The sequence below is a fragment of the Xenopus laevis genome, chromosome 7L (assembly GCF_017654675.1).
Source record: "Xenopus laevis strain J_2021 chromosome 7L, Xenopus_laevis_v10.1, whole genome shotgun sequence".
Lineage (NCBI taxonomy): Eukaryota > Metazoa > Chordata > Amphibia > Anura > Pipidae > Xenopus > Xenopus laevis.
Window position 1 is genome coordinate 139,214,780 of NC_054383.1, and position 25,183 is coordinate 139,239,962.

The 25,183-nt window shown below is 45.8% G+C and overlaps 2 protein-coding genes across 5 annotated transcripts in view; one reads left to right on the forward strand and one right to left on the reverse strand.

Annotated features, from left to right (window-relative positions):
- The window catches only part of tmem269.L (transmembrane protein 269 L homeolog), a 31,204-nt gene extending 25,435 nt beyond the window's left edge, over nt 1–5,769 (reverse strand). For both annotated transcript variants that reach the window (XM_041569928.1, XM_041569930.1), the window contains exon 1: nt 5,446–5,769. The gene's annotated coding sequence lies outside the window, so the exon portion shown is untranslated. The remainder of the gene's footprint in view (nt 1–5,445) is intronic.
- Nucleotides 1–25,183, forward strand: part of ano7.L (anoctamin 7 L homeolog) — a 45,018-nt gene that overhangs the window by 4,862 nt on the left and 14,973 nt on the right. For 2 of the 3 annotated variants that reach the window (XM_041569924.1, XM_041569926.1), the window contains exons 2-8: nt 18,235–18,367; nt 18,824–19,005; nt 19,182–19,287; nt 19,619–19,782; nt 20,155–20,262; nt 20,440–20,576; nt 22,621–22,678. In XM_041569924.1, the coding sequence (XP_041425858.1) occupies nt 18,877–19,005; nt 19,182–19,287; nt 19,619–19,782; nt 20,155–20,262; nt 20,440–20,576; nt 22,621–22,678 (702 nt within the window). In that variant the 5' untranslated portion in view covers nt 18,235–18,367; nt 18,824–18,876. Of the gene's footprint in view, nt 1–18,215; nt 18,368–18,823; nt 19,006–19,181; nt 19,288–19,618; nt 19,783–20,154; nt 20,263–20,439; nt 20,577–22,620; nt 22,679–25,183 lie in introns of those variants that run through there. The other variant, XM_041569925.1, reaches the window with a different exon arrangement.

Consider the following 25,183-nt stretch of genomic DNA (forward strand, 5'->3'; position numbering starts at 1 on the left):
CAAATTCACCACTTCCCTAACCGCACGGGTTTCACCTTTTTTAGAGGAACGTGTAGGAGTAGGATAGACAGGTTTTTTGTTAATCAGGACTTCATAGTGTCTCCTCCTGAGGTGACAGCTGTGGAGTTCTCTGATCACTGTATGGTGGGAGTGTCCTTGAATGTCTCAGAGTCCCCTCCGAGGGGAAAGGGTCTTTGGCGCCTGAATTCGGCCCTCCTGGGGGAGGAGTGTGTAAATCAGTCCTTCAGGGATTTCTTTCAGGCTCAAGAATCCTTCTTAGATTTCTGCAACACTAAGGCAGAGTGGTGGGAGATGGTCAAAAAGAGGGCAGCAGGAGTCTTTCGAGGCCTAGCTAATGAATTACAAATTGATAAAGATCGTGCCTACCAAGCTCTCAGGAGAAAGTTAGACAAATTGGTGACTGATGGTGGCCAAGGTGGGGAAGTTGCCAGGGTCCGTGCCCTCATGAAGGAGTATCAGTATGACAGGTACTCCTCCCTGGTTTTGGAGAGGGACTACGGGAAGCACCACTCGCCTCACCCTTTCCAAAACTGTAGGGAAGTGTTTTCCCACAAGTCCATACAAGGCTTGCAAAATGAGGCTGGGGTGCTAGAGACTTCGGTCCCTGGTATTCTCAGGGTTGTTAAGAACTATTATGCTGAACTTCTGAAGGGACAGGGGCTCTCCCAGGCCTGTATTTTTTTCTTTTCTGGAAGAGATCCCTTTTCTGCAGGATGAGAACATTCCTTTTGACGAATTGGAGTGTGAGATTGGCGTTGAGGAGGTCAGGTCAGTGATTGAAGGCCTCGGCCTCAAAAAATCTCCAGGGCCTTACGGCCTAACGGCCGAATTTTATAAACAGTTTGTTGTTATCCTGGCCCCTCGTCTCACAGATGTATTCAATAGCACCCTGAAAGAGGGCATACTCCCTCCCTCTATGAAACACTCAGCTCTTATTCTCCTGTCCAAAGGTTTTGACCAGGCTATGGTTGAGAACTGGCGCCCCATCGCTCTTCTTTATACAGACAGAAAAATTCTGCCAAAAGTCATGTTTAACCACCTTTTCCCCCTCTCAGTACTGCACTGTGAAGGGCCGCAGCACCTTTTCTGCTCTCCTTGACATCTGGGAGGAGGGGGTCTCAGTATGTGAACCCCGTTGTGTTCTTTGTGAACACCTTTATTAAATACAACTATAACAACCTCCTTTTGGAGAAGCCTCCTTTGTGGGTGGAGAACTTCAAAGTTTGGGTACTTCCTTATCTTGAGTGCTGGCAGAGAGGCGGCTTGGTAAAGAGAGTGCGTGCTCCTTGTGGCGCTCTCTCGCCTTATGTTGTAGTGAGTCTGAAGGTGATGAGGCGGTGGTGTGTGTCTGTTGGGGAGATCAGGGTTTCTCCCAGAAGGGAGATCGATGGGAGAGTCTTGGGTTCCTACTTTCATGCATCACTGGCCCTGAAGGACTGTCCAGACGAAGTGTTGAGATCCGGGCTCACTTTAGTCAACTCCCCAATGGTCCCCCCAAAGTTTAGGGACATTGTCTGGCGCTCCTTCCATGGGAAGCTCTATGTTAATGACAATCTGAAGTACAGACGCACCGATGACGGTGATTGTCCGCGGGAGGAATGTTCTGGGGAAGTGGAAACAATGGATCACTTTTTACTTCAGTGCCCCTTTAACATAGATGTCTACAAACAAGTCTCTACTGCCTTGGACATTCCTTGCCTCTCTGGTTGTAGTTACCAGGAGTGGACCTATGGGGCATTCAAGCGGCACAGGGGTTATGATTTGGGCGCTCTTTTCTTAGTCAGCTCTGTTGTCCGCTTTTACAGCTGGAGTGCACGGTGCAAGGTTTCTCTGAGGCGTGAGGTCCTCCCCTGTCCAGTGGTGGTGGAGATGATACTGGGGGAGCTCGGGAAGATTCGTTCTTTGGAGACACAATAGATGGATGAAGCAAGGTGGAAGGGTCTATGCAGGGGCATCCAGTTTGACCCACCGTGAGTCATTTGCTCATCCTGATGTCTCTTTGTTGTTGGGCTATTTCTTCACCCCTGTAGATTTTTGCCATTTTCTATTTTTCTGAAAGGGCTCATACAGTTTTAGATGAGTAGCCCAATCGTTTGCCTTCCTGGAGTTAGTTAGTGTTTGAGTGGCAGTCATTCAGACTGTGCCACTTGTTTTGAATATGAAATGAACTGCATTTTGACTATTTATATACAGAAAACAGCTGTATAATGTCAATAGCATTATTCTGTCAAATGTATATATATGAATGATTATTTGGTATGCTATTTTATTAGCCTTTCTGTATTAGGATACAAGAGCTTAATAAAGAAAAATTTCCCCTGTACTAAGCACAATTCAGCAGGAACAGTCCCTAAGTTTGCTTGGGTTTGAGACCTATTATTCAGACTGCTCAAGACCTGGGGTTTTCCAGAAATCGGATCTTTCCAGAATTTGGATCTTCATAGTCTACTAGAAAATCATGTAAACATTAAATAAACCCAATAATCTGATTTTGCTCCAAATAAAGACTAATTATATCTTACTTTGGCTCAAGTATAAGGTTCTGTTTTATTATTACAGAGAAAATTAAATACATTTTAAACATTTGGATTGTTTGATTATAATGGAGTCTATGGGAGATGGCATTTCCATAATTTGGTGCTTTCTGGATAATGGGTTTCCAGATAACCAATCACATACCCGACGTGGGCTGCTTTGATTTATTTTGCCAGGGCTGCTTTTTTCTCCCAGTCCGGCCCTGGATCCCAGCATAAAATTGTACAGAGACCCCAGCATAAAATGGGACAGACAGACACCCAAGAATAAAATGGATCAGAGACCCAAGCATAAAATGGCACAGTGTCCCCAGCATAAAATGGGACAGACAGAGACCCCAGCATAGAATGGGTCAGAGACCCCAGAATAAAATGGCACAGTGACCCCAGCATAAAATGGGCCAGAGACCCCAGTATAAAATGACACAGAGAGCCCAGCATAAAATGGGACAGACAGAGACGCCAGCATAGAATGGGTCAGAGACCCCAGAATAAAATGGCACAGTGACGAAAGAATAAAATGGCACAGTGACCCCAGAATAAAATGGGCCAGAGACCCCAGAATAAAATTACACAGTGACCCCAGAATAAAATGGGCCAGAGACCCCAGTATAAAATGGCACAGTGACCCCAGAATAAAATTACACAGTGACCCCAGAATAAAATGGCACAGAGAGCCCAGCATAAAATGGCACAGTGACCCCAGAATAAAATGGCACAGAGAGCCCAGCATAAAATGGCACAGTGACCCCAGAATAAAATGGCACAGAGACCCCAGCATAAAATGAGACAGACAGAGACCCCAGCATAGAATGGGTCAGAGACCCCAGCATTAAATGGCACAGTGACCAAAGAATAAAATGGCACAGAGACCCCAGCATAAAATGGCACAGAGACCCCAAGATAAAATGGCACAGAGACCCCAGCATAAAATGACACAGAGACCCCAAGATAAAATGGCACAGAGACCCCAGAATAAAATGGCACAGAGACCCCAGAATAAAATGGCACAGAGACCCCAGCATAAAATGGCACAGACAGAGACCCAAGAATAAAATGGGTCAGAGACCCCAGAATAAAATGGCACAGTGACCCCAGAATAAAATGGCACAGAGACCCCAGCATAAAATGGCACAGACAGAGACCCAAGAATAAAATGGGTCAGAGACCCCAGAATAAAATGGCACAGAGACCCCAGCATAAAATGGCACAGACAGAGACCCAAGAATAAAATGGGTCAGAGACCCCAGAATAAAATGGCACAGAGACCCCAGAATAAAATGGCACAGAGACCCCAGCATAAAATGACACAGAAACCCCAAGATAAAATGGCACAGAGACCCCAAGATAAAATGGCACAGAGACCCCAGAATAAAATGGCACAGAGACCCCAAGATAAAATGGCACAGAGACCCCAGCATAAAATGGCACAGACAGAGACCCAAGAATAAAATGGGTCAGAGACCCCAGAATAAAATGGCACAGTGACCCCAGAATAAAATGGCACAGAGACCCCAGCATAAAATGGCACAGACAGAGACCCAAGAATAAAATGGGTCAGAGACCCCAGAATAAAATGGCACAGAGACCCCATCATAAAATGACACAGAGACCCCAAGATAAAATGGCACAGAGACCCCAGCATAAAATGGCACAGACAGAGACCCAAGAATAAAATGGGTCAGAGACCCCAGAATAAAATGGCACAGAGACCCCAGCATAAAATGGCACAGACAGAGACCCAAGAATAAAATGGGTCAGAGACCCCAGAATAAAATGGCACAGAGACCCCAGCATAAAATGACACAGAGACCCCAAGATAAAATGGCACAGAGACCCCAGCATAAAATGGCACAGACAGAGACCCAAGAATAAAATGGGTCAGAGACCCCAGAATAAAATGGCACAGAGACCCCAGCATAAAATGGCACAGACAGAGACCCAAGAATAAAATGGGTCAGAGACCCCAGAATAAAATGGCACAGAGACCCCAGCATAAAATGACACAGAGACCCCAAGATAAAATGGCACAGAGACCCCAGCATAAAATGGCACAGACAGAGACCCAAGAATAAAATGGGTCAGAAACCCCAGAATAAAATGACACAGAGACCCCAGCATATATTGGCACTTATTTGATGGTATATTACTGAATGGACAGGCCTGGCACCACTTTGTTTTGCCCAATTTTCTGCCAGTCACATTTCCACGTGCAGATCGGGGCATGTGAGCACCAACCTTAACTCTGAAATGCCATTTATTCTGTCCGAACCCAAAGTGCATTATTTATGTGCAAATAGAATTGTTTGTGAATTCCAAACTTTTGTTGTGGCACTAGTAATAGTATTATACATTGTATTTGCACGTGAGACATGGATCTCAAGATGAAAGGTGCCCTTGCAGATTGGCTCTTATCTGGTGCCAGCAAGTAGGTGCCATAGTGCCCCACATACTCAGTATTAGGGCTGGGACTGAAGGCAGAAGGGGAACATGATTTGGGCTCAGTGGGGGCACAATTGCAGGGGATTGCCATGAGGAGAGAGAGTGTATAGGAGCAATCAGAGAGGAAACTGAGTGGGGTTGGGGGGGGGTTTGTTTTGTCGCAGTGGTGGCGACTGTGTCTGGGGGTGCACAGGGTGGGTGCTAAGTACTAATGCCAATACTAGTTGGCCCAGCTTTGCCCAGAATTTTGCTGCACCCATGTAGAGTGACTGCCCAGTGGCAGCAGGTCTCAGATAGCCCATGTAAGTACAGGTAAGTACCCCTGGGTGAGTCACCTACAGTCAGACCTACAGTATTTGTACCTCCCCATTCACAGCCCCAGAGCGACTCAATTCACACAGTTAGTACAACAGCCTCTTTCATTAGTGAAGCCCAGGTCTATACGTACCCACAAATATACCCGCGTTAGACTCTGCCAGTGAGTCCCTTTATTCTCCTCTATAGAAACCCAGGGATAGAGGCCAAATGTCCTGTGGGAGAGATAAGTGGGGGGGAATCCAGTCTCTGGGTGGGTGCTGCAGAATTCACCCACCCGTTGTCCAAACAAATTCTGTGAGATGCAAATGTGGCAGTGCCAGGCTTGTGAGTCTCCAGACTAGTGAGATTCCTGGCACAGAGTTGGGCAAGCAGCCACCGCAGCGGACTCCCAGCACTCCCGGCACTCCCGGCACCCTCTATGAATGGACTCGCAGACACACAGACACCTTGCCAGCGCTATCTTTATAGGTCTGTGGGCAGGGCTGCGGGGCTATTGTTCTCACCCCCAAGCAGGGACATTACTGGAGTCTTCTAGAACTGAGGCTTTAGCCCATTGCAACAAACTAAGGGATAGGGGGGCTCTAAATGAGGTGGGAATTTGCCCCCATTAGACTGACAGCTCATTCAGACACATCATTTCTATTTCTGGTTATTACTCCTGGTACAGCCCCTGCCTGGATCACTCCCCCCTGTTCTCTATGCAGGATTTACTTATCAGATTGCAACCTGTTGTGCCCCCTCCCCATTCCAGAACTGTCTGGGATCTCTTCCTCGTCTCCCCGTCTGTTCCATGGAGAATCAGGCTCAACATCCGCCTTCCCTGCTGCTTCCCTGCTGCTTCCCTGCTGCTCCCGACTTCCCACCTTGCTCACTCTTTGTTCAGCTGAAGGGAAAGAATAACAAGTGGGGTTAAGGCGACGCCGTTAACAAGGTTCTACTGGGAAAGGAACCGGCCAGAATCTATTTTTCTCTATGGCCCTCACCTCAGTCAGCCAATAAAAGTAACAGCTTCCCCTGAGATACATTATCAGAATTGTGACTGTTACACGAGACCTGGATTTCAGCTGCACATGATTCTGTATAAGAGATCAGGGCAGGTAACAGGGAAATGCAGGTAGCGCCCCGTCAGTAAACAGCTGCACCAAGAACTGAGGAGGGAATTCTGGGTACTGGTAACCCACACCCCAAATACATCACTTTTAGGGGAGAAGGTTTCATCAGCAGCAGAGGAAGGGTCTCTACGCTGTATGTACAGAAGGGGCAGGCAGGAGGGTGGCATTAGCTGGGTGGCACGACAGGGTTACAGAACACAATCACCACTTATTTGGCTCTTAGAGTCGACTGTGTGAAAGGAACGTGACAGTTGAGTCATTTTGTCAGGGCATCCGGGCAGTGCCAAGCTGAACAAGGGCAGCGGTGTGTAATTTGTGGGGTGACAGGATAATAGGGGAGGGTATGAGAGAGGAACAATGGTGGGACACTAACTCTTTTGTCTCACTCGACTCAGGGGGTGAGAAGAGAATTGACCTTTTGCCAGTGATGATGCTGAAAGGTTCCTGCTGTGATACTCCCTACTGATATGTATCGTGGGCCCATTAAACAGCCGGGGCTTTGCCCTACACTGGCACAATATGTACAGTCTGGTTACCAGTGTTCCCTCGGCCAGTCGACTGTGAGGCCTCGGAGTACAGAGGGGGGACCTGAGAGTGGGGGTTCCTGAGTGATGTTTTGGGGGTGAGGGACCCCTTTTAAGATTCTGGTGCAGGGCACAGTAACACACAATGGAACAGAAGGTCAGTTGCCACCATGACTTGCCCCTCAGCAATATGTTCCCCACACCCTAAAATGTAACCCATGGGGTATTTATACCAGGGCTCTGAATAACAGGCACAGAGATAAAAGGGCTCATTTATGCACCCCAAGTGACATTTTGAAGGCAATTACCATGTTTTACCCACAATGCAACTGTTCATTGTAAATGACCCTTAAAATAAAAGGGACGGGGGGCAGCACAGAAGTGACCCATTCACCTGCTTCTCATCCCTGGAGCCAAATGTCCCAGGGGGCTCACAGTGACACTGGCATGGAGACCGTCTATTTGTTGCCCCTCTGCTTGGCCTGGTGCATTTCACTGTTAATTAGATTTAGTCATGTGCAACATTCCTTCCGACATATTCCGGCTGCCAGGCCTCCATCCCGGGCATCTCCCACCCCTGGCATCTGTGCCTCAGAGCAGTACATTCCCAGGGAGAGCACGGAACATTTCATTGGATGCACAGAATCAGGGAATTGCTACACGTCCCTTGCACTTCCGAATATTTGCCCTAAGTGACAATGTATCCATCCCGTGTCATGAGATGAATTGTCGCTGAGGAGCCCCGTGTCTTTATTCACTGATATAGTGCCAGTAACCCTAACCCTAATACTCTGGAACCTGAGCTACAGGGGAAGATGATGGTGGAACCTGAGGTAAAGGGGAAGATGATTGTGGAACCTGAGGTCCAGGGGAAGATGATTGCGGTATCTGAGGTCCAGAGGAAGATGATTGTGGTACATGAGGTACAGGGGAACATGATGGTGACACCTGAGGTACAGGGGAAGACCATGGTGGAAATATAATGAATTCCATTTTAGGTGGCTTCAGAAGAAGATAACAGAAAATAAATCTGTAACTTGGGAATGGACAGAAAGAGAAAGGTCATGAGGTACAGGGGAAGATGTTGGTGGTACCTGAGGTAAAGGGGAAGATGATGGTGACACATGAGGTACAGGGGAAGATGATGGTAGAACCTGCGGTCCAGGGTAAGATGATAGTGGTACCTGAGGTATAGGGGAAGATGATGGTGGAACCTGAGGTCCAGGGGAAGATGATAGTGATACCTGAGGTCCAGGGGAAGATGATTGTGGTACCTAAGGTACAGGGAAGATGATTGTGGAACCTGAGGTCCAGGGGAAGATGATTGTGTACCTGAGGTCCAGGGGAAGATGATTGTGGTACCTGAGGTCCAAGGGAAGATTATTGTGACACCCGAGGTACAGGGGAAGATGATGATGGAACTTGAGGTACAGGGGAAGATGTTGGTCGTACCTGAGGTAAAGGGGAAGATGATGGTGACACCTGAGGTACAGGGGAAGGTGTTGGTGGTACATGAGGTAAAGGGGAAGATGATGGTGGAAACCGAGGTACAGGGTAATATCATGGTTACACCTGAGGTACAGGGGAAGACCATGGTGGAAATATAATGAATTCCATTTTAGGTGGCTAGGTGACATCCAGTAGAAGATAATAGAAAATCAATTTGTAACTTGGGAATGGACAGAAAGAGAAAGGTCATGAGCAGACTTGGGCATCATCAGCATTAAGGGAGTTCTGCAGTCCAAATGACCAAATAGGTTTTTCTAGAGTACTATAGAGTGAGACCAACAGAGGGCCTGAGGCAGAGCCTTGAGGAATACCAACAGAGAGGGGGGACGAGGGGGAGCTAGAGAAAGCAATTTTAAAACAGCAATCAGAAAGATGGGATTTGAACCATGAAAGAGCAGTGTCACAAATGCCAATAGGGTACAGAATGTCTAGAAGGAGCTGGTGGTCAGTAATGAGATCTGGAAGAATGAGTATGGAATAGTTATCTTTAATAAAGAAGATCGTTGGTTACTTTGGGCACTTCACCACTCAATGATAGTTGTGCGAAAGTTTCAAAGGAAGGTTTTTGAGAAGCAGAGATGCTGGACAAGGTGGTTGCAAACAAGTCTCTCCAACAGTTTGGAGGGAAAAGGAAACAGGGAGACTGGTCAATAGTTGGTGGGAGGGGTTCAGATGAAGCTTTTTGAATATGGAGGTAAGTGAAAGTGATTTTATTATTTTTAAGTGGCTTGGGATTCAGAAATTCCAGTACCAGCATGCTTTTCCCTCAGTCATAGAACAGGATGGATCAGGGTGGAATGTTTGTCAAGTGGAAGTGGAAAACACCCATTCAGCTCATACAGAGAACAAATCCTGGCACGTGTCTCACCGGACTCTGCTCTCCATTTCTGCCCTTTGTATCAGTTAATCCGGTGCAGAGAGATGGCATTTTGTTGGGATAACATCATGGCAGGCTGCACGGGCACCTCCTCTCCTCCCTGTTATCTGCTGATGTTTGTGCAGTGCCCACCACTTCTCTCATCCAATCAGTAATGGTCGGTAATGGGACAAACAAACATTTGGGTGAAAGAATAAAATGTTGTCACAGGGAAAATATGAGCTATTTCAGCAACTCCTGGTTAGTCAGGTTTATCTTTTAGTGCTATGGGCACTGAGGCTCAGTGGGTGTCATATAGGGCTGTGGGTGAGGCAGTTGGTCCTGACTCAAATACGGCTTTAGCAGACTAATATTGGCCACATTCAGTCTCCAGCAATTTAGTTTAGGTGTGACTCCAACAGTTCATCTGTGGTTCTTGTGTGGCACCTGCAGTCCAGAGATTGTCCTTGGGTGGCCTCAGCAGGAGAGAAGCATCAGATGGTTGGACCCAGGGGACACAGCATGAAGTTGGAGGGAGGAAACCTAAAGGGAACATACAGAAATAAACCTTTATTGAAATGCAGATACAAACAAGAAATAGTCTTCTTGCAGATTTGGTGGGGATTAAGTCCAAATAAACATGGATGTGAAGGGAAGACTATATGGGCCAAATGAATATTTTCTGCAGTTGGGTTTCCATGTCCCCAGCAGTCTAGACATTGTTGTTGAATACTTAAGACACCAACCATCACGTTAGTTCTTTATTCACACCAGCGATCTTGTCCTGGTTCTTGAGTAACCCAAGTAGCCTAGTTCTGGCTCCTGAATTACACTAGCAGTTCTGGTTCACAAGCAACACCAGCAGTTTAGTCTTGGTTCTCAATTGATACCAGCAGTCTATTCCTGGTTTTTGAGTGCAATCAGCAGTCTAGTCCTGTTTTCTGGGTGATGCTAGCAGCCTAGTTCCGGTTTCTGAGAAACACCAGCAGTCTAGTACCGACTAATAGTCCTGGTTTTTGAATTATGTCTTAAGTCTTCTCCTGGTTCTTGTGTGACACCAGCAGTCTAGTCATGGTTCTTCTGTAAACTCAGACTATTAGTTCAGGTTTTGAATGATGCCTAAGTCTTCTCATGGTTTTTGCATAACACCAGCAGTCTATTCCAAGTTCTTGAATGACTCCTATATGTCACGGCCGGCACCCAATACCGGAACAAGTGCCAAGCACCCTGGTCTCGGCTCGGCTTCACCAGTAGTGTGACCACCGTTGGGCTTCGGGAGGAGCCCTCAGCTTACTTGGGTGCCACCTGGACTTAACGAGGGGTAAAAGGCGAGATGTTCTGGCTGGCAAGGGGGCACGGCTGGATCGAGGCAGGCGGATATCAGAATCGTCAGGCAGGCAAGGGTCAAAACCGGGTAGTCAATCAAGGGGTTAAGCAGGAGAGTTGTCGTAGGCAGGCAAGGGTCAGGATACAGATTGAAGAGTAGTCAGGAACAGGCAGGGTCAAACACAGATAATCAGATCAGAATTTTCAAGACAAACGCACAAAGCTCAGGAAAACCACTTAGAACAAGTTCTATCTGGTGGCAGGTGCTGCGGACTGAAATGGGCTTAAATACTTTTTGAATTTTTGCGCCTTTAAATGGAAGGAGACGCGCCGCGCGCCCTATAGAGGAGCCGGCGCCAGCGAAAACACGCTGGCGCGGCTAGGAAGAGGAATGGCGCGGCGGATGACCCCGCCGCACAGGTACCCTCACACTATATTGGTCTCCTGGTTATTGCGTGAGACCTTGAGTCTAGGCTCTTCTGTAAGCCCCAACTATTAGTCCTAGTTTATGAATGATCCTGAAGTCTTCTCCAGGTTTGTAACAACTCACCCTAGTGGTCTAGTGGGCTGGCAGGGACACCCGCCATGCTGTTCCTCTGCTGTAGAAGGGCAGGTTCATTAGGGCGTGCGCGTCCCACATCTCCTTGCTTTATAGGTGCATTGGCGCCCGGTCTGGACTGAGAATGAAAATAGGCCCTGGCATTCCAGGTACACAGAGGCCCAATCAGCCCACATAGAGACCCAAATAGCTCCCACCAGCCCACTAAATACTGACTTTCTATGGGACCTTATAGCAGCCCCTCTGGCATTTGCCAGAACCCACAGATTGTCAGTCCGGGCCTGATTGGCGCTGGCATAATGACGTCAGCATGCAATGGTGTGAAATTCAAAGCTATTTAAAGGGGACTTAGCGTTTGTTTCATTGCCCGTTGTTAGGTTCATCTCTTAGAGTTCCTGGGTGCTATTTCTGTCTGTTGCTGATATCTGATTCCTGTTTTGACCCCTGCCTGCCTGATTAATCTGACTTCCGTGATCCAGACCTGTGCCTGGTAAACCGACTACTCTGATATCTGTATTCCGACCCATGCCTGTTTGACCATTCTTGATTGATCTCCTGGCTTTGACCTCTGCCTGTCTGACTCCACTTGTATTCTGCTTGCACCGACCCGGCCTGGTTTGACTACGCTTTCTGTCTGCTCCTTGAATTGTGACCTTCTGCCCAAAGGACTTTGCTAACGATCGTGCCCCTCTGCTCCTCCAGAACCCTTAGATTGGCTCCTCTCTTATTAAGACCTGGCAGCATCCAATAAGCAGAGGGCTCCTCCCGAGGTGAAAGGCGACTGTTAAAGGCGAAAGCAAGAGCCGAGACCAGGGAGCTTAGCATTGGTTCTGGATTTTGGGTGCCGATCGTGACAAGGTTCTTGTGTAACACCAGCAGCCTAGTCCTTGTTTGTCTGTAAACCCAGACTATTAGTACTGTTTTTTCAAATGATGCCCAAAGTCTAGACCTTGTTCTTCTGTAAGTCCAGCATAACTCATGAAGTCTTCTCCTGGTTATTGTGTGACACCAGCAGCCTAGTTCTAGTTCTTGTTTAAGCCCAGTATTATAGTCCTGGTTCTTGAATGACATCTAAAGCTTTGTCCTGGTACACCAGTTTAGTCTAGGTTATTGATTGACACCAGCAGTCCAGAAATCTTGCCATGTGTTTGTCCCATCTGCAGCCACAAGTTTTTCAACACCCTGGTGCCACCTGATGGGGCAAAAGCTGGGAGTTGCTCTCTCTACATTGAGTGTGCCCAAAACATAATGGGTAACTAGTATTAATATTGCAACTGAACCACACCCCTAGCATGGCACTTCAGAATCAGAAAATATTGTGATCACAGGATCGGGTTGATGGAAAATATGGAAGTAAGGAATACGATATTAATGGAATGAGAAACAAAGAGAATAAATTGATGGTAGAAAGCAAAATATCAAGGGGAATTGGAGAGGAGATAATAGAACAATGGAAAGGGGGGGAAGAGCGGAGAGCAGAACTGAGAGAAGGAAGAGGGAGAGAAAAAGACAAGGAGTAAGAGTAGTAATCTTCCCTTGTCTGGTTGGTCCTTCATTATCTGACAAAATATGTCCCTCCATCTCTAAGATGTTCTACAGAGAACTGCTCAGTTAGGACCCAGCAATGGGAGAGCACAAAGGGCACCCAGAGTAGCCCATTGCCCTTCTGCCCTCGGTGTTACACCCCACTGTAACATAGTAACATAGTAACATAGTAAGTAAGGTTGAAAAAAGACACATGTCCATCAAGTTCAACCTTTTTTTTATGTCTGCCTAACTGCCAGTTGATCCAGAGGAAGGCAAAAAAAAAAAACTCATCTGAAGCCTCATCAACTTGCCTCAGTGGTGGAAAAATTCCTTCCTGACTCCAAAATGGCAATGGGACCAGTCCCTGGATCAACTTGTACTATGAGCTCTCTCCCATATCCCTGTATTCCCTCACTTGCTAAACACCATCCAACCCCTTCTTATACCTATCTAATGTATCAGCCTGTACCCCTGATTCACTTCCCAGCTCTCCCTGTAACACCCCTTTCCCTCCTCTAATCTCATTGGCTCCCTCCTGTCTGCTGGGAGGAGCTACTGGTGAATAAAGCATCCGACCCTTCCTTGTACCTATCTAATGTATCAGCCTGTACCACTGATTCACTTCCCAGCTCTCCCTGTAACACCCCTTTCCCTCCTCTAATCTCATTGGCTCCCTCCTGTCTGCTGGGAGGAGCTACTGGTGAATAAAGCATCCGACCCTTCCTTGTACCTATCTAATGTATCAGCCTGTACCACTGATTCACTTCCCAGCTCTCCCTGTAACACCCCTTTCCCTCCTCTAATCTCATTGGCTCCCTCCTGTCTGCTGGGAGGAGCTACTGGTGAATAAAGCATCCGACCCTTCCTTATACCTATCTAATGTATCAGCCTGTACCACTGATTCAGGGAGAGAATTCCACATCTTCACAGCTCTCACTGTAACAAACCCCTTCCCAATATTTAGGCGGAACCTCTTTTCTTCTAATCGGAATGGGTGACCTTGTGTCAGCTGGAAAGACCTACTGGTAAATAAATCATTAGAGAGATTATTATATGATCCCCTTATATATTTATACATAGTTATCATATCACCCTTAAGCGCCTCTCTCCAGAGTGAACATCCCCAATTTGGCCAGTCTTTCCTCATAGCTAAGATTTCCCTTTACCAGCTTAGTTGCCCTTCTCTGTCCCTCTCTAATACAATAATGTCCTGTTTGAGTGATGGAGACCAAAACTGTAGGGCATATTCCTAGATGGGGCCTTACCAGTGCTCTATACAGTGGGACCCCCTCCTCCCGTGACTCTCTGCCCCATTTAATACAAGTCAAGACCTTATTTGCCCTTGATGCTGCTGACTGGCATTGCTTGCTACAGACAAGTTTATTATCTACAAGGACTCCAAGCTCCGTCTCCATTATGGATTTGCCTAGTGCAGTCCCATTAAGGGTATAAGTGGATATTGTTACATCCCAGGTGCAGGACTTTACATTTATCAACATTGAATCTCATTTGCCACTTAGCTGCCCAGATTGCCAGTTAGTCAAGATCCTGTTGCAAGTGCCACATCCTGGATGGAATTAATTGGGCTGATAATTTTGTCTCATCTGCAAACACTGATACATTACTTACAACACCCTCCCCTAAGTCATTAATGAACAAGTTAAATAAAAGTGGCCCCAATACTGAGCCCTGAGGGACCCCACTAAGAACCTTACTCCAAGTAGAGAATGTCCCATTAACAACCCCCCTCTGTACCCGATCCTGTAGCCAGTTTCCTATCCATGTGCAAACGACTTCATTAAGCCCAACAGACCTTAGTTTAGAAAGCAGTCGTTTGTGGGGCACAGTATCAAATGCTTTGCAAAATCTAAATAGATCTACTGCCCCCCCACTGTCCAGCATCTTACTTACCTCATCATAAAATGCAATCAAATTAGTCTGACATGACCTATCCTTCATAAAGCCATGCTGATTGTTGCTCATAATGCCATTCATTAGGACAAAATTTTGAATGTGATCCCTTAACAAGCCTTTAAATAATTTGCCCATCACAGATGTCAGACTTACTGGCCTATAATTGCCAGGCTGAGATCATAATCCCTTTTTAAATATTGGAATAACATCAGCTTTTCTCCAATCCATAGGCACCATACCAGATGACAGTGAATCTGAGAAAATCAGAAATAGGGGCTGGTCTAAAACTGAACTAAGCTCTCTTAGAACCCGGGGGTGTATGCCATCAGGCCCTGGAGCCTTGTTTACATTCATTTGTATTAAAGCTTTATGAATCATATCCTGAGTCAGCCACTGACTAGATTGAGCTGAGCCATTAGTGCAGTTATAAAGTGAGCCTGGGAACTCACACTCCTCTATTGTATACACTGAAGAAAAGAACTGATTTAACACATTTGCCTTTTCTGTATCTGTTACAACCATACTGGTACCATTATTTAATGGAGCAACACTCTCAACCTGCATCTTTTTACTATTAATATACCTTAAAAACATTTTAGGGTTAGTCTTAGCCTGAGCCTCAATGCGCTCTTCATTTCTTTTCTTAGCCTTCCGGATTGGTGATTTACAACATTTATTACAGTGTTTATATTCATTAAATGCAGCTTCTGTCCCTACAGACTTGTAGTTATTAAATGCCTTTCTCTTCTTTCCCATTAACTTCTTTACTTCTGTATTAAGCCACACAGGATGATTCTTAGAGCTTCTACGTTTAGTCCTTAAGGGAATAAATTGAGAACAGTAATGATTTAATATCATTTTAAAGGACAACCATTTCTGTTCTGTGTTTTTAGCTGAAAACCTAATGCCCCAATCAATACTCTGTAGGGCAGCCCTCAAGGCACTAAAATTAGCTTTTCCAAAATTCCTGGTTTTTGTTGCCCCAGTATATATTAGTTTTTTGCACCAGACATTAAATGATATAACATTATGGTCACTATTACCCAGGGGTTCAATGACTTGCACATTTGCTATAAGTTCAGGCTCATTAGAGATCACTAGATCCAGAATAGCATTTTTCTGGTTGGCTCCTCAACAACCTGTGCCATAAAATTGTCATGTAACAGTTTATAAACTTGTTCCCATTAACTGATCTGGCAGTACTGTTGCTCCAGTCAATATCTGGCTAATTAAAATCCCCCATTATCATTACTTTACCCAAACTAGCAGCCTTTTCTATTTGCATCAGGAGCTTATCCTCGTCACTTACATTAGGGGGTCTATAGCGACTCCTACAATTAATTTGCTCAACTCTTTACAATTGGTGAAGAACTCCACCCATACGACTTCTGGCCCCTCATTTTCTAACATAACCTCCTCCTTTATATTAGATTTAAATCCTGCCTAACATACAGACATACCCCTCCTCCTTTTCTATTGCCTCTGTCCCTCCAAAACAAAGTATAGCCACTGATATTAATTGAAGCTCCTCTATACACGTCTGTCTGGAATTATATCTGTAAAATGAATAGTTAAAAAACCCCGATCAAAGGAACAGTAACACCAAAAAATGTAAGTGTTTTAAAGTAATGAAAATATAATGTAGTGTTTCCCTGCACTGGTAAAACTGATGTGTTTGCTTCAGAAACACTACTATAGTTTATATAAATAAGTCCCAGGAATCTTTATGGGGAGATTCAGCTGATATTGATATTCCTGTTGTTCCTGTGCAGCTCAGCTTTATTCAGCTCCTTCTAGAACTTCCTTCTCAGACTTTATTTACTTATGAATTAGACAAAGTGGAACAGAGAGAAACAGGACGGTGCCATTATCAGGTGAATCAATGGCAACTTATGGCACAAAGGTACCACTTACTTCTCCCCTCCCTCTGGAAAACCCAAAATGTGCCCAATAGAGATCTACCATTAAAGCTAAACCCAATCCCAAGGGTCTCAGTTCTACTTCTACTGACAGATCCCAGTTGCCCATCAAACAGATCCTGGAGCTGCGGGTGCCCTTCATGCCATGATGCCAACTCACATATAACACAGAGAAACCCATCTGATAAATAACATTGTCAATCACTTTCATTGATAAGATCTTCTCTCTCCCTCCCTGTTTCACTCTTTTTTATTTCTGCTTCTTTCTCTCTATTTCTAGTTCTTTCTCTTTATTTCTAGTTCCATCTCTCCCTCTTTGTTTCTAGTTCTCTCTCTTTCTTTATTTCTAGTTCTTTCTATCGTTCTCTTTATTTCTAGTTCTTTCTCTTTCTTTATTTCTAGTTCTTTCTCTCTTTCTCTTTATTTCTAGTTCTTTCTCTTTCTTTATTTCTAGTTCTTTCTCTCTTTCTCTTTATTTCTAGTTCTTTCTCTTTCTTTATTTCTAGTTCTTTCCCTCTTTCTCTTTATTTCTAGGACCTTCTCTCTCTCTTTATTTCTAGTTTTCTCTTTCTTTATTTCTAGTTCTTTCTCTCGTTCTCTTTATTTCTAGTTCTTTCTCTTTATTTCTAGTTCCATCTCTCCCTCTTTGTTTCTAGTTCTCTCTCTTTCTTTATTTCTAGTTCTTTCTCTTTCTTTATTTCTAGTTCTTTCTATCGTTCTCTTTATTTCTAGTTCTTTCTCTCTTTCTCTTTATTTCTAGTTCTTTCCCTCTTTCTCTTTATTTCTAGTACCTTCTCTCTCTCTTTATTTCTAGTTTTCTCTTTCTTTATTTCTAGTTCTCTCTCGTTCTCTTTATTTCTAGTTCTTTCTCTTTATTTCTAGTTCCATCTCTCCCTGTTTGTTTCTAGTTCTCTCTCTTTCTTTATTTCTAGTACCTTCTCTCTCTTTATTTCTAGTTTTCTCTTTCTTTATTTCTAGTTCTTTCTCTCATTCTCTTTATTTCTAGTTCTTTCTCTTTATTTCTAGTTCCATCTCTCCCTGTTTGTTTCTAGTTCTCTCTCTTTCTTTATTTCTAGTTCTTTCTCTCTTTCTCTTTATTTCTAGTACCTTCTCTCTCTTTATTTCTAGTTTTCTCTTTCTTTATTTCTAGTTCTTTCTCTCATTCTCTTTATTTCTAGTTCTTTCTCTCTCTCTCTTTATTTCTAGTTCTATCTCTCTGTTTTCTTCTCTCTTTATTTCTAGTTATCTGTTTCTCTTTATTTCTTGTTCTTTTCCTCTCTCTTTATTTCCATTTTTGTGCTCTCTCTCTTTATTTCTAGTTCTCTCTCTCTCTCTCTCTCTCTCTCTTTATTCCTGTATCTTTATATCTTTCCCTCTTTACCTTTTTCATTGTTTCAGTCACTACTGCATCTGCTGGAGGTAAGCTCCCTGCACTTACTACCCAGCATTAGATTGCTAGCTCTGTGGGTCAGGGTCCTGGTGTGACAAGAACACAGTGTGTGCAGGGCTGAGTGTAAGAATCAGCTCAGGATGAAGAAGGTGTTAATGTAGACGAGGGAGGGGGCAGTAATTAGGGGGTGATGCTGTAGAAGGAGCTGAGGGGTTAATAAAACTGGAGGATAGTCTGTGCTGATTGGCTGTGGTGCTGGGAATTCTCTCTGCTCACATTACAGCACCAATAACAAAAGCGCATATGCTGCACTCACTGGCCCGGCCCTATAGACTCAGCACTGCAGCATCAGCATCATCAACATCAACATCAAAATCATCATCATCGCTGAGTCTTCAGCCACTGCTGGAACCCAGGTGAGGCCAAAACTCCACATTCACCCCTTGACTTGCCCCCCCCCCACATTGTAACTGCCTCCTTACCCTTTATTTGCTGTCTCCCTCTACCTTGTCCCTCTGTCTGTCCATTTCCTTGTATCTCACTGTCTGTATCTGCCTCTTACCCAGCATGCTCCTTGTCGCTGTATCTGCCTTATTCCCTTTCATCTACTCTCTTCTCCCTATATTGCCCCTCTTTGAGTATCTTCCTCACTGTATTTGCCCCTTACCCTATATCTCCCCTCTTTCTTTATTTACCCCTCCCTGTACCTTCACCTCTTACTGTATCTGCCCCCTCTGTTTCACTATGGACCCCCCACTTTCATATTTCTGCCCCTCCTTCTCCCACTATCTTCTCCTTCTTCATTATAGTTGCCCCAACTCCCTGTATTTGTCCCTTTCCTATTACCTGCCTCTTACTCTGTCTATTCCCAGCCTTGTATCTGCCCTTCTTACTGATTGTGGGGCAACAGTTGGGGCAGGTGAAGATGTTTCAGCGGAGACTTTCTGATTGGTCAGATCTGGATACAAGCTCATTGGTGGAGCTGGAGGGATCTGAACTCCTCGGGGACTCGCCAGGGTCTGTGCCCAATGGAGGAGTTGACACAACCAGCTTTGTAAGATCCTATTCCTAATTATTTTCCCTTTGTACAGTGATATTGTCAATATTCTGAGGGTGCCAGTTGGGGGTGGGTATAAAAAACTTGGGGTCTTGAGGCCCTTAGTAAATAAAGCCCAGTGTGGCCCTCTGACTGTGCTGCTTCCTCTCTCCTGCTCCTCGTGGGCGGGGCAGTATGGTGAAGAAGAGGAAGATGATGATCCGATCTACATCCCACGCATGGACATTTGCAGCCAAGTCCCCAGGGGGAATGTTTTCAAGGATGGGAGAACTCCGATTGGTGAGGAATTGGTTTCATCTTCACAAATTTCCATATATGCCGATTAGCGTTTGTTCTAATTCTGGTGTTTGGCTGCACCTCAAAAAAGGAACCACCCCAATCATTGTAATTTATCTTAAATAGATACCCCAGATAAAAGGGGTTCACCCTCAGGGGTCCTGTTAGATGTTAATACAAGAATTCTAGAGCTGCTCCCCTTAGTCCCATCAGTTGCCTTTTATTATCCCCATTCCCTGCCCTGCTCTGTAAATACGAGACATGAACTGTTTAGTTTATACAAATTGATCCCTTTGCACCCCCTGCTCCCACATTATATTCTCTTTCTGTTCAGACTTTGTGCTGGTTTGGGAGGAGAAGCTTCAATCTTCCAAGAAACACAGGAACAAGGGGGCGGCCCGGGGGCCAGAGAGAGACTCCAGAGCAAAGGGGAGACAAGAGAACTATCGGAAACGTTTCCACCGAAACCTGCTGAAGGCCGGCCTCCTGTGCGAGAAGGTTGGTGGGGGTTGGGGTGCAGCCCAGTCACTTAGTAATAGTGGGGGGCTGTAGATGGGTAGAGTTAAAGGGCAACTACACCTCTATGATATTTCCATTTGTATTTGTCTATAGGAAATATCAAAGGCAGAATAGAGTGTTAAATACTAGGCCTGTTATTGCCTCAAACTCTTTCCCCCCCATTAATCCTGCTGTTGTGTTATAGTCCCCTCAGCCAGAAGGGGGTGCACCATCTCGGCTTGGAACCCTGTATATTTTCTAGTATTGTGTCATTGGCTACATGTTTCGTTACATTTTGCTCTGTGGCCCCCACACCCCATTGCTGACATGTTTGTGCTGTGAAAGTGGGGTTCATTCTCTTGTGGCCCCCAGGAGCAGACCTTGAGTGAGAGACGGTGCCTACACTACCTGAAGCTCAGCGCCCCCTGGGATCTGCTGGTGTACTACGCAGAGGAGATGTGCATGAGGGCCCCACTCCAGGTCTGTCCTCTGAACGGGGCTTGGGGGGCTCCATGTAAGGTTTCCCCGTGGGTCAGGCAAGAGTCCAGAGCTGCCAGGAATGAACTGGCAGATAATATGGGCACTGTACCTGATACACTAGGGGCACCTGGGCATCATTAATGGGGATCCCTGGGATTCTTTCCTCTTTATTCCCAGGCCCAGCCCAACCCAGACACCAACACCTCCCACAGGTTCCTCCAAAGGCTGCGACTCCCCAACCCCATGTACCAGCATGTGCCCAACAAACCCCTGGATTATTACACCTGCGCCTTCCGACGCTCCAAACTTCAGAAGTGAGTCACCTTGTTGGACTACAGCTCCCAGCATCCTCAGCAAGTCAAACGATTCATTGGCTAAATGGTTGTCTCTATCGCTTCTTATACATAAGTTAACCCTCTCCCTAGTTACTCCCATTTCTCTTTTTTTGATCACCTTTATTCTCACAATCATTAATTAACCCTCTGATGATTAGGGGCGTGGCCATTGATCTCAGCCAATCACTCAGAAAGAGGGTTTGTGACATGTGGAATTGACTCATATCTTTCTACAAGTCAATGTATCTACAGTAGGTACAAGTCTGTGTATATACAGTAGGTACAAGTCGGTGTATATACAGTAGGTACAAGTCGGTGTATATACAGTAGGTACAAGTCGGTGTATATACAGTAGGTACAAGTCGGTGTATATACAGTAGGTACAAGTCGATGTATATACAGTAGGTACAAGTCAATGTATATACAGTAGGTACAAGCTGATGTGTATATACAGTAGGTACAAGTCAATGTATATACAGTAGGTACAAGTCTGTGTATATACAGTAGGTACAAGTCGATGTATATACAGTAGGTACAAGTCGATGTATATACAGTAGATATAAGTCGGTGTATATACAGTAGGTACAAGTCGATGTATATACAGTAGGTACAAGTCTGTGTATATACAGTAGGTACAAGTCAATGTATATACAGTAGGTACAAGTCTGTGTATATACAGTAGGTACAAGTCAATGTATATACAGTAGGTACAAGTCGGTGTATATACAGTAGGTACAAGTCGATGTATATACAGTAGGTACAAGTCGGTGTATATACAGTAGGTACAAGTCGATGTATATACAGTAGGTACAAGTCGGTGTATATACAGTAGGTACAAGTCGATGTATATACAGTAGGTACAAGTCAATGTATATACAGTAGGTACAAGTCGGTGTATATACAGTAGGTACAAGTCGGTGTATATACAGTAGATATAAGTCAGTGTATATACAGTAGGTACAAGTCTGTGTATATACAGTAGGTACAAGTCTGTGTATATACAGTAGGTACAAGTCAATGTATATACAGTAGGTACAAGTCTGTGTATATACAGTAGGTACAAGTCAATGTATATACAGTAGGTACAAGTCGGTGTATATACAGTAGGTACAAGTCGATGTATATACAGTAGGTACAAGTCGGTGTATATACAGTAGGTACAAGTCGATGTATATACATTAGGTACAAGTCGATGTATATACAGTAGGTACAAGTCGATGTATATACAGTAGATATAAGTCGGTGTATATACAGTAGGTACAAGTCGATGTATATACAGTAGGTACAAGTCAATGTATATACAGTAGGTACAAGTCGGTGTATATACAGTAGGTACAAGTCGATGTATATACAGTAGGTACAAGTCGGTGTATATACAGTAGGTACAAGTCGGTGTATATACAGTAGATATAAGTCGGTGTATATACAGTAGGTACAAGTCTGTGTATATACAGTAGGTACAAGTCTGTGTATATACAGTAGGTACAAGTCAATGTATATACAGTAGGTACAAGTCTGTGTATATACAGTAGGTACAAGTCAATGTATATACAGTAGGTACAAGTCGGTGTATATACAGTAGGTACAAGCTGATGTGTATATACAGTAGGTACAAGTCGGTGTATATACAGTAGGTAAAAGTCGATGTATATACAGTAGGTACAAGTCGATGTATATACAGTAGGTACAAGTCGATGTATATACAGTAGGTACAAGTCGGTGTATATACAGTAGGTACAAGTCGATGTATATACAGTAGGTACAAGTCGATGTATATACAGTAGGTACAAGTCGATGTATATACAGTAGGTACAAGTCGGTGTATATACAGTAGGTACAAGTTGATGTATATACAGTAGGTATATGGGGGAGAGTGACTTACCTACTCACTATAGAGGTTCCTCTTTATATTTTGGCAGCAGGGCCCTATAGTAGCCCTGAATACAACACAATGATAGTGACACATCAGAAAGACAAGTGTGAGCTCAAGATAAAGTGTCTGTCTGTCTGTCTGTAACTGCAGGTTTCTGGGCAGCGAGTGCCAGGCCACGTACTTCAGTAACATCCAGCGGAGCAGAATTGTAAGTACAACTACATCTCCCCACACTCCACTGCTATGCTGTAGGGGCAGATTTGGCTACAGAACTTGATATTTCATATATAGGGGCTCTGAATGGGGGTCCCTCCTCTGCACAGTAAAATTACCCCACAGATCTGACTGGGAAAAAGGAAACTTTATTCTGATCTTGATCCTGTCTCCTGTCCTTACTCATTCACTATACTCATTCAGCCTCCTGACCCCGTCCTGTCTCCTGTCCCCCATTCCTTCCCTCCCTATTGTCTCCTGTCCCCCATTCCTTCCCTCCCTATTGTCTCCTGTCCCCCATTCCTTCCCTCCCTATTGTCTCCTGTCCCCCATTCCTTCCCTCCCTATTGTCTCCTGTCCCCCATTCCTTCCCTCCCTATTGTCTCCTGTCCCCCATTCCTTCCCTCCCTATTGTCTCCTGTCCCCCATTCCTTCCCTCCCTATTGTCTCCTGTCCCCCTTTCCTTCCCTCCCTATTGTCTCCTGTCCCCCTTTCCTTCCCTCCCTATTGTCTCCTGCCCCCCATTCCTTCCCTCCCTATTGTCTCCTGTCCCCCTTTCCTTCCCTCCCTATTGTCTCCTGTCCCCCATTCCTCCCCTCCCCATTGTCTCCTATCCCCAATTCCTTCCCTCCCTATTGTCTCCTGTCCCCCTTTCCTTCCCTCCCTATTGTCTCCTGTCCCCCATTCCTCCCTCCCCATTGTCTCCTATCCCCCATTCCTTCCCTCCCTATTGTCTCCTGTCCCCCATTCCTTCCCTCCCTATTGTCTCCTGTCCCCCATTCCTTCCCTCCCTATTGTTTCCTGTCCCCCATTCCCTCCCCTATTTCTCCTGTCCCCCATCCTTCCCTCCCTATTGTCTCCTGTCCCCCATTCCTTCCCTCCCTATTGTTTCCTGTCCCCCATTCCTCCACTCCCTATTGTCTCCTGTCCCCAATTCCTTCCCTCCCTATTGTCTCCTGTCCCCCTTTCCTTCCCTCCCTATTGTCTCCTATCCCCCATTCCTTCCCTCCCTATTGTCTCCTGTCCCCCATTCCTTCCCTCCCTATTGTCTCCTATCCCCCATTCCTTCCCTCCCTATTGTCTCCTGTCCCCCATTCCTTCCCTCCCTATTGTCTCCTATCCCCCATTCCTTCCCTCCCTATTGTCTCCTGTCCCCCATTCCTTCCCTCCCTATTGTCTCCTATCCCCCATTCCTTCCTCCCTATTGTCTCCTGTCCCCCATTCCTTCCCCTCCCTATTGTCTCCTATCCCCCATTCCTTCCCTCCCTATTGTCTCCTGTCCCCAATTCCTTCCCTCCCTATTGTCTCCTGTCCCCCTTTCCTTCCCTCCCTATTGTCTCCTATCCCCCATTCCTTCCCTCCTATTGTCTCCTGTCCCCCATTCCTTCCTCCCTATTGTCTCCTATCCCCCATTCCTTCCCTCCCTATTGTCTCCTGTCCCCATTCCTTCCCTCCCTATTGTCTCCTATCCCCCATTCCTTCCCTCCCTATTGTCTCCTGTCCCCCATTCCTTCCCTCCCTATTGTCTCCTGTCCCCCATTCCTTCCCTCCCTATTGTCTCCTGTCCCCCATTCCTCCCCTCCCCATTGTCTCCTATCCCCCATTCCTTCCCTCCCTATTGTCTCCTGTCCCCCATTCCTTCCCTCCCTATTGTCTCCTGTCCCCATTCCTTCCCTCCCTATTGTCTCCTGTCCCCCATTCCTTCCCTCCCTATTGTCTCCTATCCCCCTTTCCTTCCCTCCCTATTGTCTCATGTCCCCCATTCCTTCCCTCCCTATTGTCTCCTGCCCCCCCATTCCTTCCCTCCCTATTGTCTCCTGTCCCCCATTCCTTCCCTCCCTATTGTCTCCTGTCCCCCATTCCTTCCCTCCCTATTGTCTCCTGTCCCCCATTCCTTCCCTCCCTATTGTCTCCTGTCCCCCATTCCTTCCCTCCCTATTGTCTCCTGTCCCCCATTCCTTCCCTCCCTATTGTCTCCTGTCCCCCATTCCTTCCCTCCCTATTGTCTCCTGTCCCCCATTCCTCCCTCCCCATTGTCTCCTGTCCCCCATTCCTCCCCTCCCCATTGTCTCCTGTCCCCCATTCCTTCCCTCCCTATTGTCTCCTGTCCCCCATTCCTTCCCTCCCTATTGTCTCCTGTCCCCCATTCCTTCCCTCCCTATTGTCTCCTGTCCCCCATTCCTTCCCTCCCTATTGTCTCCTGTCCCCCATTCCTTCCCTCCCTATTGTCTCCTGTCCCCCATTCCTTCCCTCCCTATTGTCTCCTGTCCCCCATTCCTTCCCTCCCTATTGTCTCCTGTCCCCCATTCCTTCCCTCCCTATTGTCTCCTGTCCCCCATTCCTCCCCTCCCCATTGTCTCCTGTCCCCCATCCTCCCCTCCCCATTGTCTCCTGTCCCCCATTCCTTCCCTCCCTATTGTCTCCTGTCCCCCATTCCTTCCCTCCCTATTGTCTCCTGTCCCCCATTCCTTCCTCCCTATTGTCTCCTGTCCCCCATTCC